At 35.7% G+C, this 13,014-nt stretch overlaps 1 protein-coding gene across 9 annotated transcripts in view; it reads right to left on the bottom strand.

Moving 5' to 3' along the window:
• The window catches only part of DOCK7 (dedicator of cytokinesis 7), a 238,434-nt gene that overhangs the window by 32,736 nt on the left and 192,684 nt on the right, over positions 1-13,014 (bottom strand). For all 9 annotated transcript variants that reach the window (XM_054533642.2, XM_024251423.3, XM_054533652.2 and 6 more), the window contains 5 exons: positions 8,327-8,485; positions 7,569-7,669; positions 6,268-6,460; positions 4,697-4,840; positions 940-1,071 (listed from right to left, as the gene is read on the bottom strand). In XM_054533642.2, the coding sequence (XP_054389617.1) occupies positions 940-1,071; positions 4,697-4,840; positions 6,268-6,460; positions 7,569-7,669; positions 8,327-8,485 (729 nt within the window). The remainder of the gene's footprint in view (positions 1-939; positions 1,072-4,696; positions 4,841-6,267; positions 6,461-7,568; positions 7,670-8,326; positions 8,486-13,014) is intronic.

Here is a 13,014-nt window from a genome sequence, read left to right as displayed (position 1 = left end):
CAGCCCTATTTTTAGACTGTCAAAGGCTTTTCAGATTAATCAGTTCATTTAGAACAGCTTAATTCACTGCAAAAAAGAAGAGGTCAAGCTGATAGGTAACAAAGTAGGACTAATACTGAATACAAAAGTGGATAGTCATACTCTACCTCCTTTGACATTGGCAGCAGTAGGTAACAGTAGGGTAGCACGGGGAAGGGAACAGAAAAGTGGAGGAGGAGGAGACTCGATAGGATATTCTGCAGTATTTCAATGAAGCCAAGGATTTAGTTTCAAAGAAATCAACTGCTAGTAGTGTACTTCATTTTAAAATTAAGTTTAATTTGATTCTAATTTTAGTGATAATATGTAGATTCCATAATGAACTATAAAGATTAAGTAATGAAATACTATTAGAATTAAATATACATTAAGACAACCATTTTATTCATTATTTTCACAAAATATTATTTTTGTATTAGAAATATATCAAAGGATGATTGAATGTAAACATCTAGGAAAAATAAAGTTCAGTTGCAGTCATTAAAAATATTAGTAGTTTAATTATTAAAGTTTCACATCATTTAATTTAAAAAGCTGAAATATAAAAACTTTATTTTCACAGCAAAGGAACAGGTATCAATTTTAAAACGAGATTCACAACTATGATCCACCTTGTGAAACAAAAAATCACAATTTTTAAAAACTTGCTAATTAATAATTCAAAAATGAAAAAGAAAAGCTATGCAGAAAGTTTATGATGATCACCATTTACTTTAGGTGAATTCATTTTTATTGTTAATGAGCTTTGCTTTGGCCATGAACTATCATTTTGATCACTCATTTGTAGTCTGATTAAAATGGTCATTTCACGGGATCTAGTTTGACATCAATGCAAAACAACATTAATGCTTTCAGACAGTTTTTTCCCTTTATAGTGAAGCTAGAAATTGGAATCATTACCTGATGAACAATTTTGCTGAATGCTTCTTGAAGTTTACCATGAATTGTGGATAGTTTCTTTGCATCCCGATTAGCTTCATGAATAGGAATAAGTACTTTGTAAACCTCATTAACTGCTTCATACATGCCAGCCTATAAGAAAAAATTCTGTAAGATGTTGCTTTCTTTTACATCAATAAGAAAGTAAAGTAATTATATGAATTCGCAATATTTCTATTAAGATAATACACTGAGGCCGGACGCAGTGGCTCACACCTGTAATCCCAGCACTTTGGGAGGCCGAGGCGGGTGGATCACGATGTCAGGAGATCGAGACCACCCTGACTAGCACGGTGAAATTCCGTCTCTACTAAAAATACAAAACATTGGCCGGGTGCAGTGGCGGGTGCCTGTAGTCCCAGCTAGTCAGGAGGCTGAGGTAGGAGAATGGCGTGAACATGGGAGGCGGAGTGTGCAGTGAGCTGAGACCGCGCCACTGCACTCCAGCTTGGGCGACAGAGCGAGACTCCATCTTGGGGAAAAAAAAAATAATAATACTACCACTGAAGTTTTTCCAATAGAAAATAAAAACAAATACTACTAATTTTTAACTGTATTAAGGCTTAATAAAAGAATTTTCCAATGTATCTTCTCCTCTGGATAAATGGGTATGTATGCAGATATGTGTATCTGTGTATATTAATATATATACATACACATATGTGATATTTATATTTCTATAATTTGAATTGGGCATTTTCCTTTTATCTGCCCAATAATTACTTCACTAAGGTTAATGTGTGTATGTATACTTATCTATGCTTATAATCTTTTGCAAAAACTAATTCTGAGCAGAAGAAAAAGAAATTTAATATTACTCTGGTCACAGACACCCAATTCTCCTATAATGGCCTCCTGGGACACAAAAATCATTTACTTTTCTCAAATATTAAGCTGATGAAGGCAATCTCCTATTGTAAATCTCCTATGGAAAAATCACAAATCTTTAACAAAGCATAGAAAGTTTTGAGCCACCAGATTTCCTTCCACTGTGGGCTAGTTGGCCAGTCGTTGCTATGGTTATAATCACATAATCAGAGCGAGAGACAAAGATGTGTTTGTATTGGTCTTCTATCCCTTATCCTTTTTTTTTTTTTTTTTTTTAAATAATAAGAGACAGGATTTTGTTCTGTTGTTTAGGTTGGAGTGCAGTGGTGTGATCATAGCTCACTACAGCCTTGAACTCCTGGTCTCAAGCAATCCTCCCATCCCAGCCTCCTAAGTAGCTAGGACTACAGGTGCTCACCACCATGCCCAGCTAATTTTTTCATTTTTTGTAGAGATGACGGTCTTGTTACACTGAGCGGGCTGGTGTCAAACTCCTGGCCTCAAGCAATCCTCCCACCTTGCACAGTAATCCTAGGATTACTATGCAACCTCCCAAAGCACTGGAATGACAGGTGTGAGGCACTGGGCTTGCCCCAGCCTTTATCTTTAATAATGGATTGGTGCTGCAGTAAGAGAAGAGAGAGATGTTTTCCAAAAGCCACTGAGTCCTCATCGCTTCACAGATCAGCAAACATATTTTCCCAAAGAAAAACACATGGTCCTTCAATTTCCCAGTATGCTTGTAGGAGTATATTTAAACAATAATGTAGTTGTACTAGTGAAATACGTTTAGCGTAACTAAAATGCCACAGTAATTATTTTAACTAAAATCAGATTAATTGAAAAAGAATAAAATTTACAATTATATACAAATGCAAAAGAATTTTAATAATATAGGTTACTGTCCCCCAATCTAAATGCCCTACTGTGAATTATTAAAAATCACACACATACAAACACACAGAGTTATGTTAATTAAAATATTCCACCAATAGCAAAAAAACCTTTCCCCCTGCTAGCTTAGACAAGTGTAGGGATGGAACTGGAATGGTCAAGGTCCTTAGATGCAAACATTTTAAAAGAGGATCGACACCTAATATTTTAACTCTGCAAAAACACTCTTAAGAGTCTCACAATTGCCAATAATGATGAAAATGATGGTAACAGTAAACACACTAGTACTTACTTGGAACCAGGTGCTGTGATGAGCACTTTAAATACATGAACTTACTTAATTCTAAAAACATTCCTATGAAGTAGGTACTATTACTAGATGTATTTAATAGATAAGAAAAGTGAGGTGAGGCACCAACAGGTTAAATAATTTGTGCCTGAAGTAAGACAACTACTAAATGGCAGAGCCAGGATTTGAACTTTGGCAGTATACCTTCTAAATCTACCCTTTATCAATATATTGCAGGACAGGGATAAGGCCTGGTGAAGAATGAATCAATTCCCAACAGCAGTAGAAATGGGGAAAGAGGGCAGCATTGCATATTACCTCAAGCTTCTCTCTTACCCTAACATGAACCTCAGTGTGTTCTAAACCTTGGTGCTGGTACACTAAACATTTAGCAGAAAAGTCAGAGGAAGTAACTGACCCTATCAACATGGTTTAAGAAGGTAAGCATGAATTCAGCTAACTATCTTTTCTTTCTCCAATAAACATCCCATCTGGGTTTCATCTGACTGCTTTAATTCTTTGCATACGGATGGAAGGGAACAAGATTGGGGTTATATAGCATGATAGCATAGTCAGGTAAAGCACTCAGGATGCAGTTCATAAAACTAAAGAGTAAGGTCCAGGCCTCCAGTAACTACCTAATGAGGATTACTATGCAACCAATGGAATGAGTGGTCATAACTTTCTTGGACACCAGGGCAATGCCCATCATACTGGAAAGAAGATTCTCCATTTCATCCAATAGACAAGATCTATTTATAGAGCCCTGTTAGTCTACCAACTAGGAACTTATATCACTCAGAGACTTTCTGTTTTGTTTTGCCATGTTTTTTAACTTAAAGGTTTTAGAAAATGTTTGGCAGTAACAGTTTTATGAACCAAAAAATATCTGCTACAAATCACATGCTGGTGCATAAACAAGCAACTGAAAAACACTGGTGGGGCCGGGCACAGTGGCTCATGCCTGTAATCCTAACACTTTGGGAGGCTGATGAGGGGAATATAACTTGAGGTCAGGAGTTTGAGACTATCTTGCGCAACAAAGTGAAACCCCATCCCTACAAAAAATAAAACAATTAGCCGGGTGTGATGGTGTGCCCCTGTGCCCCTGTATTCCCAACTACTCAGGAGGCTGAGGTGGGAAGATCCCTTGAGCCCAGGAGTTTGAGGCTGCAGTGAGCCAAACCACTGGAACACTAGGGGAAGTGACAGATTATTAAGATGAAAAGGAATAAGCCAATAATGAATCTAGAAAGAAAATCTTTTCCTAGATAGTTTTTAGGGGACTTGAAATAAATTTTTTTTTTTTTATGAGACAGGGTTTTACTCTGTTGTCCACGCTGGAGTGCAGCAGCATAATCATGGCTCACTGCAGCCTCAACCTCTTGGGCTCAAGCAATCCTCCCACCTCAGCCTCTTAAGTAGCTGGGACCACAGGCATGAGCCACCACGCCTGGTGAATTTTTAATTTTTTGTAGAGACGGTATCTCACTATGTTCCCCATGCTGGTCTTGAACTCCTGGATTCAAGCAATCCTCCCGTCTTGGCCTCCCAAAGTGCTGGGATTACAGGCATGAGCCACCATACCGGTTCCAGAATAAATTATCTTTAAAGAAAAGTAGGGTCATAAGCCAGAGAGAATAAATACATGTCATTGATAATTAGAGGTATGAAACTGTGGAAAAAGAATTAACAAGAGTCATCTACCATAGAGAAGGAAGCAGCTGCTTGTTCCAGTAATCCCACAAGTCCTGACTCAGTAAAGTATTTTCCAGAGCAGATACCTTCTTCATCTGGAGATACCACATCATCTGAGACTGCAGATTCTTCTAAAACATTAGATGAAATATTCTAGGGAAAAAATATATTGAAAAGGTTTTTGAAACAGAATTTTCTAGCATAAAAATGTATAAGAAGAAATAACTGAAGATGAACTGTAACTATCAGGTTAGGTTAAAAAAAGGAGAGTGATATAAACGTAAAAGATAAATCTCTAAAAACTTTCTGTATTTTGAAGATGATAATAAAATGAAAACACCATTGCTAGATAACTTTTCTCTTAATAAAAAGTTGTATGAAAGAAAATTAAGAAAAATCATGGGCTAAAGGAAATTGTAATATAACATAAGACATCTAAGGAGACATCAACAGTCTTTCTTATTTATTTAGCTGATCTTTTCGAAACTCTCTGTCAAGGAAAAAGGGTACAAAAATGGTCTCCTGACTTATCTAATATACACGGAGTTAATGAAAAAAGTCAGGTAGAATAAAAGCCCTCTCATTCAACGAGATTGGAATCAGCCATTATTTCTAAAAAAGAAATGATACATACATATCTTATTTTATTTTAACCTAAACATTTACGGTAGATGTACACTCATTTATCAACTTTCGAAGTAGATTTAAGGCCTTTTCTTTGTGTGTATGGGTTTCCAGATCAGATTTCCACGGAATCTCTTTTGGGTAAATACCCATAAGGCAACATTCTTTTTAAAGATTTCAAGTTTTGGTTTCTTTTGAGTGAAAACTTAAAAGATTATCAAATTATTCTAGAATTTTAGGAGCTTCCCCTCCCCCAATCTATTTGTCTGGCCCACAGTTAATTCAACAGCAATTGTTTTGGAGATTCACCTTTCCTGAGTCTTTGTAAAACATTCAACTTTGTTTTCAGAGAAACGGTAACTTTCTTTTTGCATTCTGATTTCATCAGAAGATATAACATTTAACTAAATTTTATAATACCTCAAACCTACCATTAACAGGTTTTGAAGAAAAGCAAAGCATAACTGACTCTTGGTAAGCAAAGAATTCAACTAGTGGGTCAGAACTATGTACCCTACTAGAGGGCAAACTCATCTGTGAGTCATGGTATTAGTCAAAAAAATACTAATATTTTATGTAGGGAATAGAGAATGTTAGTATACCTGCTATGTGAAGTAAAAGCCAATTGAGAATTTCTACTGAATTCTGATTCTCAGTAATACATTTCCATAGATGTTAAAGTATGTAACGGATTACAAGGCAGTAAAGACAAAGAGAATAAATAAGCATAGTGCTGACAATTCAGAGGTAAGAAACTGTGGAAAGAGAATCAATAAGAAGTACTCCTTAAAAATGTATTAATGACAATCACTGCGAAAAGTTAATTTACCTTGTGAAGCATTGGCTTAAGTCTTTAAGCCTTCCTTACAAACTAAAAAAATCTAAACACCAGTGAGAAAAAGCTAAAACCAAAAAAAGACATACCTTGATTTAATGTACATCTGGAAGATTCCTACCTGAAATGTTACACATCCCACAGGAAGATATTTCCGGTCCTCCAGCATGCTCAAATATTCAGCAACAAGTGCTGCTGAGTGGACTAGACACTGTGCAGCTTCAGCATGATTGCTTCGTTCTGAGTGCTTGCCAGCCATGTTCTGCAACCAGGTCAATCGCAGATCTGGAGAGGTCTGGTAACCCTTGGCAATTCTAATTAGAACAGAAATTCTTCTCCATTAGTATATGCTTCCCAAGCTGGGAGGGAGTTCAGATAGCTCGCTCAGAGTTTACCTAGAAAGGTTTTTGATACTGTGCACAACCTACTTAGTTTTAAAGCAGTATGAAAATGTCGCTATGCAGGCTTAGAGAAATAACTGTGGCCTATGGAATGGATAGTATCAGTTGTGGCGGGGGGCAGGAGGGGCAAAAAAGAAATATGCCATATTAAAATCTGACTTTTAAGGAAATAACCAGTTAAGGGAAAAAGTATGGAAATTTATGTGTTCATTACAGAAACATAAAGAAGTTTTATACGCAAGGGAAAAAGAAAACTTCTGAAAGGTACTTTTATTACTTTATTTCAAAGAGATTAAATTGTTTTATTTGTGCTTTTAATGGACCCCAGAACTGTAGGAACAGAGGGTCATATGACAGAGAAAAATTCTTCAGTTTTACTATTGTATTAAGGTGTTAATACAATACGAATTATGGTGTTTTCAAAATGTGCCCTTAGAAATATCCTACTTTAATCATAACTGTATTGAAAATCAGGTAATTAATGTTATGATAAAACATTCATATACTGTATTTTCTTCTGAAAAGACTGAGTTTTACATTGAAAATATTGGTATGGGCCTTCAAAGGAACTGTGGGGCCCAGGACACCAAGGTGTTAAATGTGTGTTATAAAATATTTTTAAAAATGCTCTTGTGATAATCAATAAGTACATTTGCATTGTTCTTAAAAGAAGAGACACAGAAGATCTGAAGACGCCGCCTGGAAAAAGTGCATTTGGACTTTCAATCTACCATTAGAAAAATCACTCAAGGCCAGGTGGTGTGGCTCATGTCTGTAATCCCAGAACTTTGGGAGGCCAAGACAGGCAGATCTCTTGAGCCCAGGAGTTCAAGACCAGCCTGGGCAATATGGTGAAACCCCATCTCTACAAAAAAGTAAAAAATAAAAATAAAAACAATAAAGAATGTAAATAAAGAAAAATCACAAATCATTTTTGTGTGTTTATTTTCTTCATCTAATGCTTACTGTATGTCTTACTAAGTCCCTTATACAAAGCATAAATGAATCAAATAAATGCTACCTGTACATTAGATCAATCAACATTTCAGGATCCTCCTGATGTTCCTTCATTTTCACAGTATCAGAAAGAATCATATGGAGATTGAAAACCAGATCCTGGACCTGCAGCAGAGAATTATATGAAAAACATTCTTGAATTGTCATTCATCCATAATCACCAAATTAGTTTCAGAGATATTTCAGATAAATATCTAAAGATTTCAAAACAAGTTGTAAGATATTGATACGATTCTGTACAGTATAGGTATGTGGGGATATGGTAAGTGAAGGGTAGTAAACTTTATATAAATGCCTCAGCAGACTATGTATATTTTTGTTCTTTCACCTGGAAACAAGCAGAACTGTAAGTAGAAATAAAACAGAGGGATATGGGAAATACAAGAATACAAAAGGAAAATTCTCTCCTATATTTCTGATTTTACTAAAAGGTAGTTTGTAGAAACTTTAGTTTTTAAGGCATATTATTGTTTGATTAATAAGTAGGAACGTTTCATCATAAAGCTTTGTCTGTACTGTCCAAGTCTGCTATTCTACTTATTATAAGTGCACAGAATTAAACACCACAGAATTAATTATTTCCAAAAAGAAGGGTAGCTTAATAAAACAAAGAGATTCAGTCCTATCTATGGCACATGATGTGTGGACTGAAAATGAAATAAATAATCCTCCAGCAAAAACCAACTTTTGATTTAACAATTTGGAAACTGCCTATTTAACAAGACTATTTCAATTAATGATCTAGAAAGTAGCATTTCTGACCTGATCAGGAAATGTTGTTTCCCTCAATTCCAGATCTTCTTCAGCATATGTCAATATAGTCTTTAGAGAACGTCTTAAGAATTCTTCATTAAAATTCTGAGATGTGCCCACCAAGGAGGACAGTGACATTGTTACCTGCATTTTAACCCTGGCAAAGTTCTGTAACAGAGAAATTGTCTGGTCAATACTTAATATAGAAAAGCTTTAAAAAGTCTGCTATTTTTCCTTGCTAAAAGAAAAGTATATTTAGTGAAAAAATACCATTCTAAGCAAAATATTTTTTAAAGTAATAAAATATGCATATCAAAATCTTATTTTAGAAAGGTTGCAAAACTTAGAATTTTGTTGTGAATAATGTGCTACAAAACAGGATTTTAAGAAGTCATGTGTTAAGGGTTGAATTAGAAATTCTGCTTATGTCTTTATATTTCTTTATTATGGGCATATGTTATTAATATAACATTTTACAGATGAGGTTAAATAGCTTGATTGACATTATAAAACTCTTAAATGGTAGATGGAGTATTTAAATTCTAGTCCATTTCATGACATCCATACTATGATGAAAGTAATTTAACACACATCATGCATAAAGTAATGTAAGGTAGAATCTTTTGGAGTGATGCCTTTAACAGTTTATAACTTATATTCTTCCTTTTTTTAGTGTAAATTCATTTCTGCTCCACCATTTTCTACCATGAAATCACTCTTAAGAGATTATTGGTGATAATATATCAATTGTCAAATCCAATGTTTTTTGGTCAATATTCTACTTCACATCTTTGTATATTTAAATTACTTTCTCCTTGAAAATCTCCTACCTTATCTTCAGTGGCACCACTTTATCCTGGTTTTCCTATTCTTTTTCGACTCTTTTTCTATTTTATTCCTTGGTTGTTCTTCCTAAATACCAGTATTCCCAAAGATTCTGTCAAAAACCTTTTCTCACTTAACATACTTAAGAGCCTCATCCATGTCTTTGCTTCAACCAGTATACACACGTTTCTGTCTCCAGCTGATATTTGTCTGTAGAACTCCAGGCGATTATATTTTACTAGATAGCACCATCTGGATGTCTCATAGGTACCACAAAGTCAACATGTCTAAAATACCTTCTCTCCCTATTGATTAACTAAAAAAATGATACTATTCTTGTAGTTGTGCCAAAAATCTAGGGGTTACCCCCTACTCATTCTCCCCTCTCATTTTTCATACCATAAATCCAAATCCACATCATCTCCTAATGTGTTCCAATATATCCTTTCTCCATTCCAAATGGCTTTGCTTTATTTTACACCCTCACCATTTCTTATTTGGATTATTGTAATAACTTCCTAATCAATCTCCATGCCTTTTTCTTTCATATCTCTCAGTCTAACCTCTACCTAGCACCAGGGAACTTTTTGTAAAATGCAAATCTGAACATGTTCCTCCTCTCCTTAAAATGCTCCTAAGGCAGCTGTCCAAAGTTTTGAGGATAAAATTCAAGAATTCAACTCAGTAAATATGTCACACTACATAGTAGGCACTGAGAGTATAGTGATAAAATAATTTATAGTTGGCTAGGCCTTTTCAATTACACCTTTATCCCTTACTCTTTCTTCCAGCCATAACCATCAAAAAGTGCTTTAAAAAAAAAAAGGGCTGGGCATGGTGGCTCACATCTGTAATCCCAGCAGTTTGGGAGGCCAAGACAGGAGGTTCACTGAGGCCCAAAGTTTGAGACCGGCATGTCTACGAATTTTTTTTTTTTTTTAATTAGCTAGATGTAGTGGTACATGCATGTAGTCGCAGCTACCTGGGAGGCTGAGGTGGAAGGATCCCTTGAGCAAAGGAGTTCAAAGCTGTGCCACTGCACTTTAGTCTGGGCAAGGGTAAGACCTCATCTCCCAAAATTTAAAAAAAGTGCTAAAAAACTGTCTTTGTGTTTGCCCATTTCCTTCTTTCATTTCCATGCCTTTCTAATTATGTATGTGTCATTATCTTTACCTAAAAACTCTAGCCATTTAGCCATCTGATTGGGTAACTCTTCATCCTTACTTCAAACATCTCTTCTTTCTGAAAACCCATCCCTGAATCATAAGCTATTTTTCTATGTGCTTATGAAGTACCCTGTGCTTATCTCGCATTATATTAACAATACCAAGTACTTATTCAGCACTTGCTTAGTGCCATCTACTGCTATGTTTTACTTAATATTAATTTATGTAACACTCACAAAACCATCTGAACTAAATTCATCTATTATTAAATGAACATCACTTTCTCATCCTCTTCTCCCACTAGGTGCCAAGCTACTTGAAAAAAACAAAAAACAAAAAACTGTCCTTTTATCTATGTCTGCCCAATGCCTACCAAAGCAGCCAGGACACAGTTCCATACTTTACTATGTTGTACAATATACAGACATAATACTGCATCTGTTGAATAAACATATATATCACTGCCAGTTTTAAATTACCCATTTCTTTTTTTCTTTTTTTTTTTTTTTTGAGACAGAGTCTTACTCTGTCACCCAGGCTGGAGTGCAGAAGCGTGATCTTGGTTCACCACAATCTCTGCCTTCCGGGTTCAAGCAATTCTCCTGCCTCAGCCTCCTAAGTAGCTGGGATTACAGGCGCCCGCCACCACGCTTGGCTAATTTTTGTATTTTTAGTTAGAGACGAGGTTTCACCATGTTGGCCAGGCTGGTCTTGAACTCCTGACCTCAGGTGATCTACCCACCTTGGCCTCCCAAAGTGCTGGGATTACAGGCGTGAGCCACTGCGTCCAGCCACCTATTCCTTTTTAGAAACACTGCCTGATACTAATACTATAAATTGTCCTTTCTTCTTTTATATAAAGCTTTTCCAAAATAACAGAAACATGTATCAAGAAAACTGAGTGTGGTCAAATTTTAGAGACTTTATTTCATGAACAAAATAAGATCAATAAAGTAACCATATCCTTCTATTCTGGGTTAAGACAGAAGACTTCGCTTCCAGTGAAAAAAGGACAGTATGAGACAGCAATTTGCCACTTCTGGATTTCATGTAAAAATAAAAGATGAATAGAAAAAAACTCCACAAACTCTATCTTTATCAAAACGAGGAGTCAGATATAATTCATTTATTAGAAAAATGAGAGGTTGCCAACACAAGCTAAGATAGGAAGCAGTTCCAATATAAGGCAAGGAAAGGAAAGCAAAGAGTGAGGAATCCTAGGGCACAGATTTTAGAACTAATGAGGGAAACAAATATTGCTCTAAGTAAGAAACTTGGCCAGGTGCGATAGTAGCTCACATCTGAAATCCCACCACGTTGGGAGGCCAAGACAGGAGAGCTGCTTGAGGCAAGGATTTCAAGACCAGCCTAGGTAACAGAGAGAGATCCTGTTTCTACAAGAAAAAAAAAAAAACTAGCCAGGCGTGGCATGGTGGTGTGTGCCTATAGCCCCAGCTATTTGGGAGGCTGAGGTGGGAGGATCCCTTTAGCTCAGGAGTTTTGAGGCTACAATGAGCTATGACTGCACCACTGCACTCCAGTCTGGGTAACAGAGCAAGACCCTGTCTCTAAAAATTAAATAAATAAATATATAAGAAACTCATCTTGAAATTATAAAACTGTTTTGAAAAAAAAAATGAGCTAAAAATCTGGTAAAATTGGACAGAGATGGATCATCCAGAAAGTTTAGGCAGTTAGGCAAGATATGCCTGCAATAGCAAAATCCCAGCCAAAACACATTCCTGAAGGAACTCCCTATAAATGCTTGGGCCAAGATAACCCAGCTTATCTTATGTTGAGTAGTAAAAAGGTAAGGAAGAGCAGCAAAACTCACCAGATAAAGAATACTTAATAGACAAATGATGTCATAAAACAGATGAAAATTCTAATGAAATATTTTGATTTAAATTATACAAAATTTATGAAGACATTATCTTTAGAATAAAAAAGGCAGAAATACAAGAACTCAAAGAAAGATGGCAAAAATCAGAAAACAACATATAATCAATTACATGTGAGCTGGCAAAAGAAATTTTTTTACTTGGAAAAGTAAGAAAAAAACAGAAATGAAGATGAAATTTTAAAAGTGTTAAAAAGGAGAAGACAAAACGATAGGTAAAGTAAAAGATCCAACATATGTATAATGATACCCAGCACAGAAACCCCAAACACAGGAAAAAGTATTTAATTTTATATTCAAGAAAATTTTCTGAAATAGATGAACTAAAAGTACACATGATGTGCCTGAGAAACTTAACACAAATCAGTCAATACTAAGACAAATATTCTAGAAAAGTCATTTAATTGTAAATATAAAGGAAATCTCATGAGCAGCTGGGGGAAAAAACGTTATTTAAAACGGAGAAAAATACCTTTCAATATATCTACAACAATATTTAATGTCAGAAGACAATGGTACTCAAGTACCCTTTTTTTTCTATGAGGTGTTCTTTATCTGATAAGTTTTGCTGATTTTTCTCGTGCTTATTATTATTCAAAGTATAAGGCAAAGATTTCATAACCACCCTTGCTGTCCTACAAGTACAGACAACTTTAAACAATAAAGAACTTGGAAAACTGGCCGGGTGCAATGGTTACTGCCTGTAATCCCAACACTCTGGGTGGACAAGGTGGGAGGACAGCTTGAGCCCAGGAGTTCTGGGCTACAGTGAAGTACCATCATGCCACTGCAGTCTAGCCTGGATG

This window comes from Pongo abelii, chromosome 1, assembly GCF_028885655.2.
Source record: "Pongo abelii isolate AG06213 chromosome 1, NHGRI_mPonAbe1-v2.0_pri, whole genome shotgun sequence".
Taxonomy (NCBI): Eukaryota; Metazoa; Chordata; class Mammalia; order Primates; family Hominidae; genus Pongo; species Pongo abelii.
Note: the sequence above shows the minus strand (reverse complement) of the source record. Positions and strands in the feature narration are given on the sequence as shown.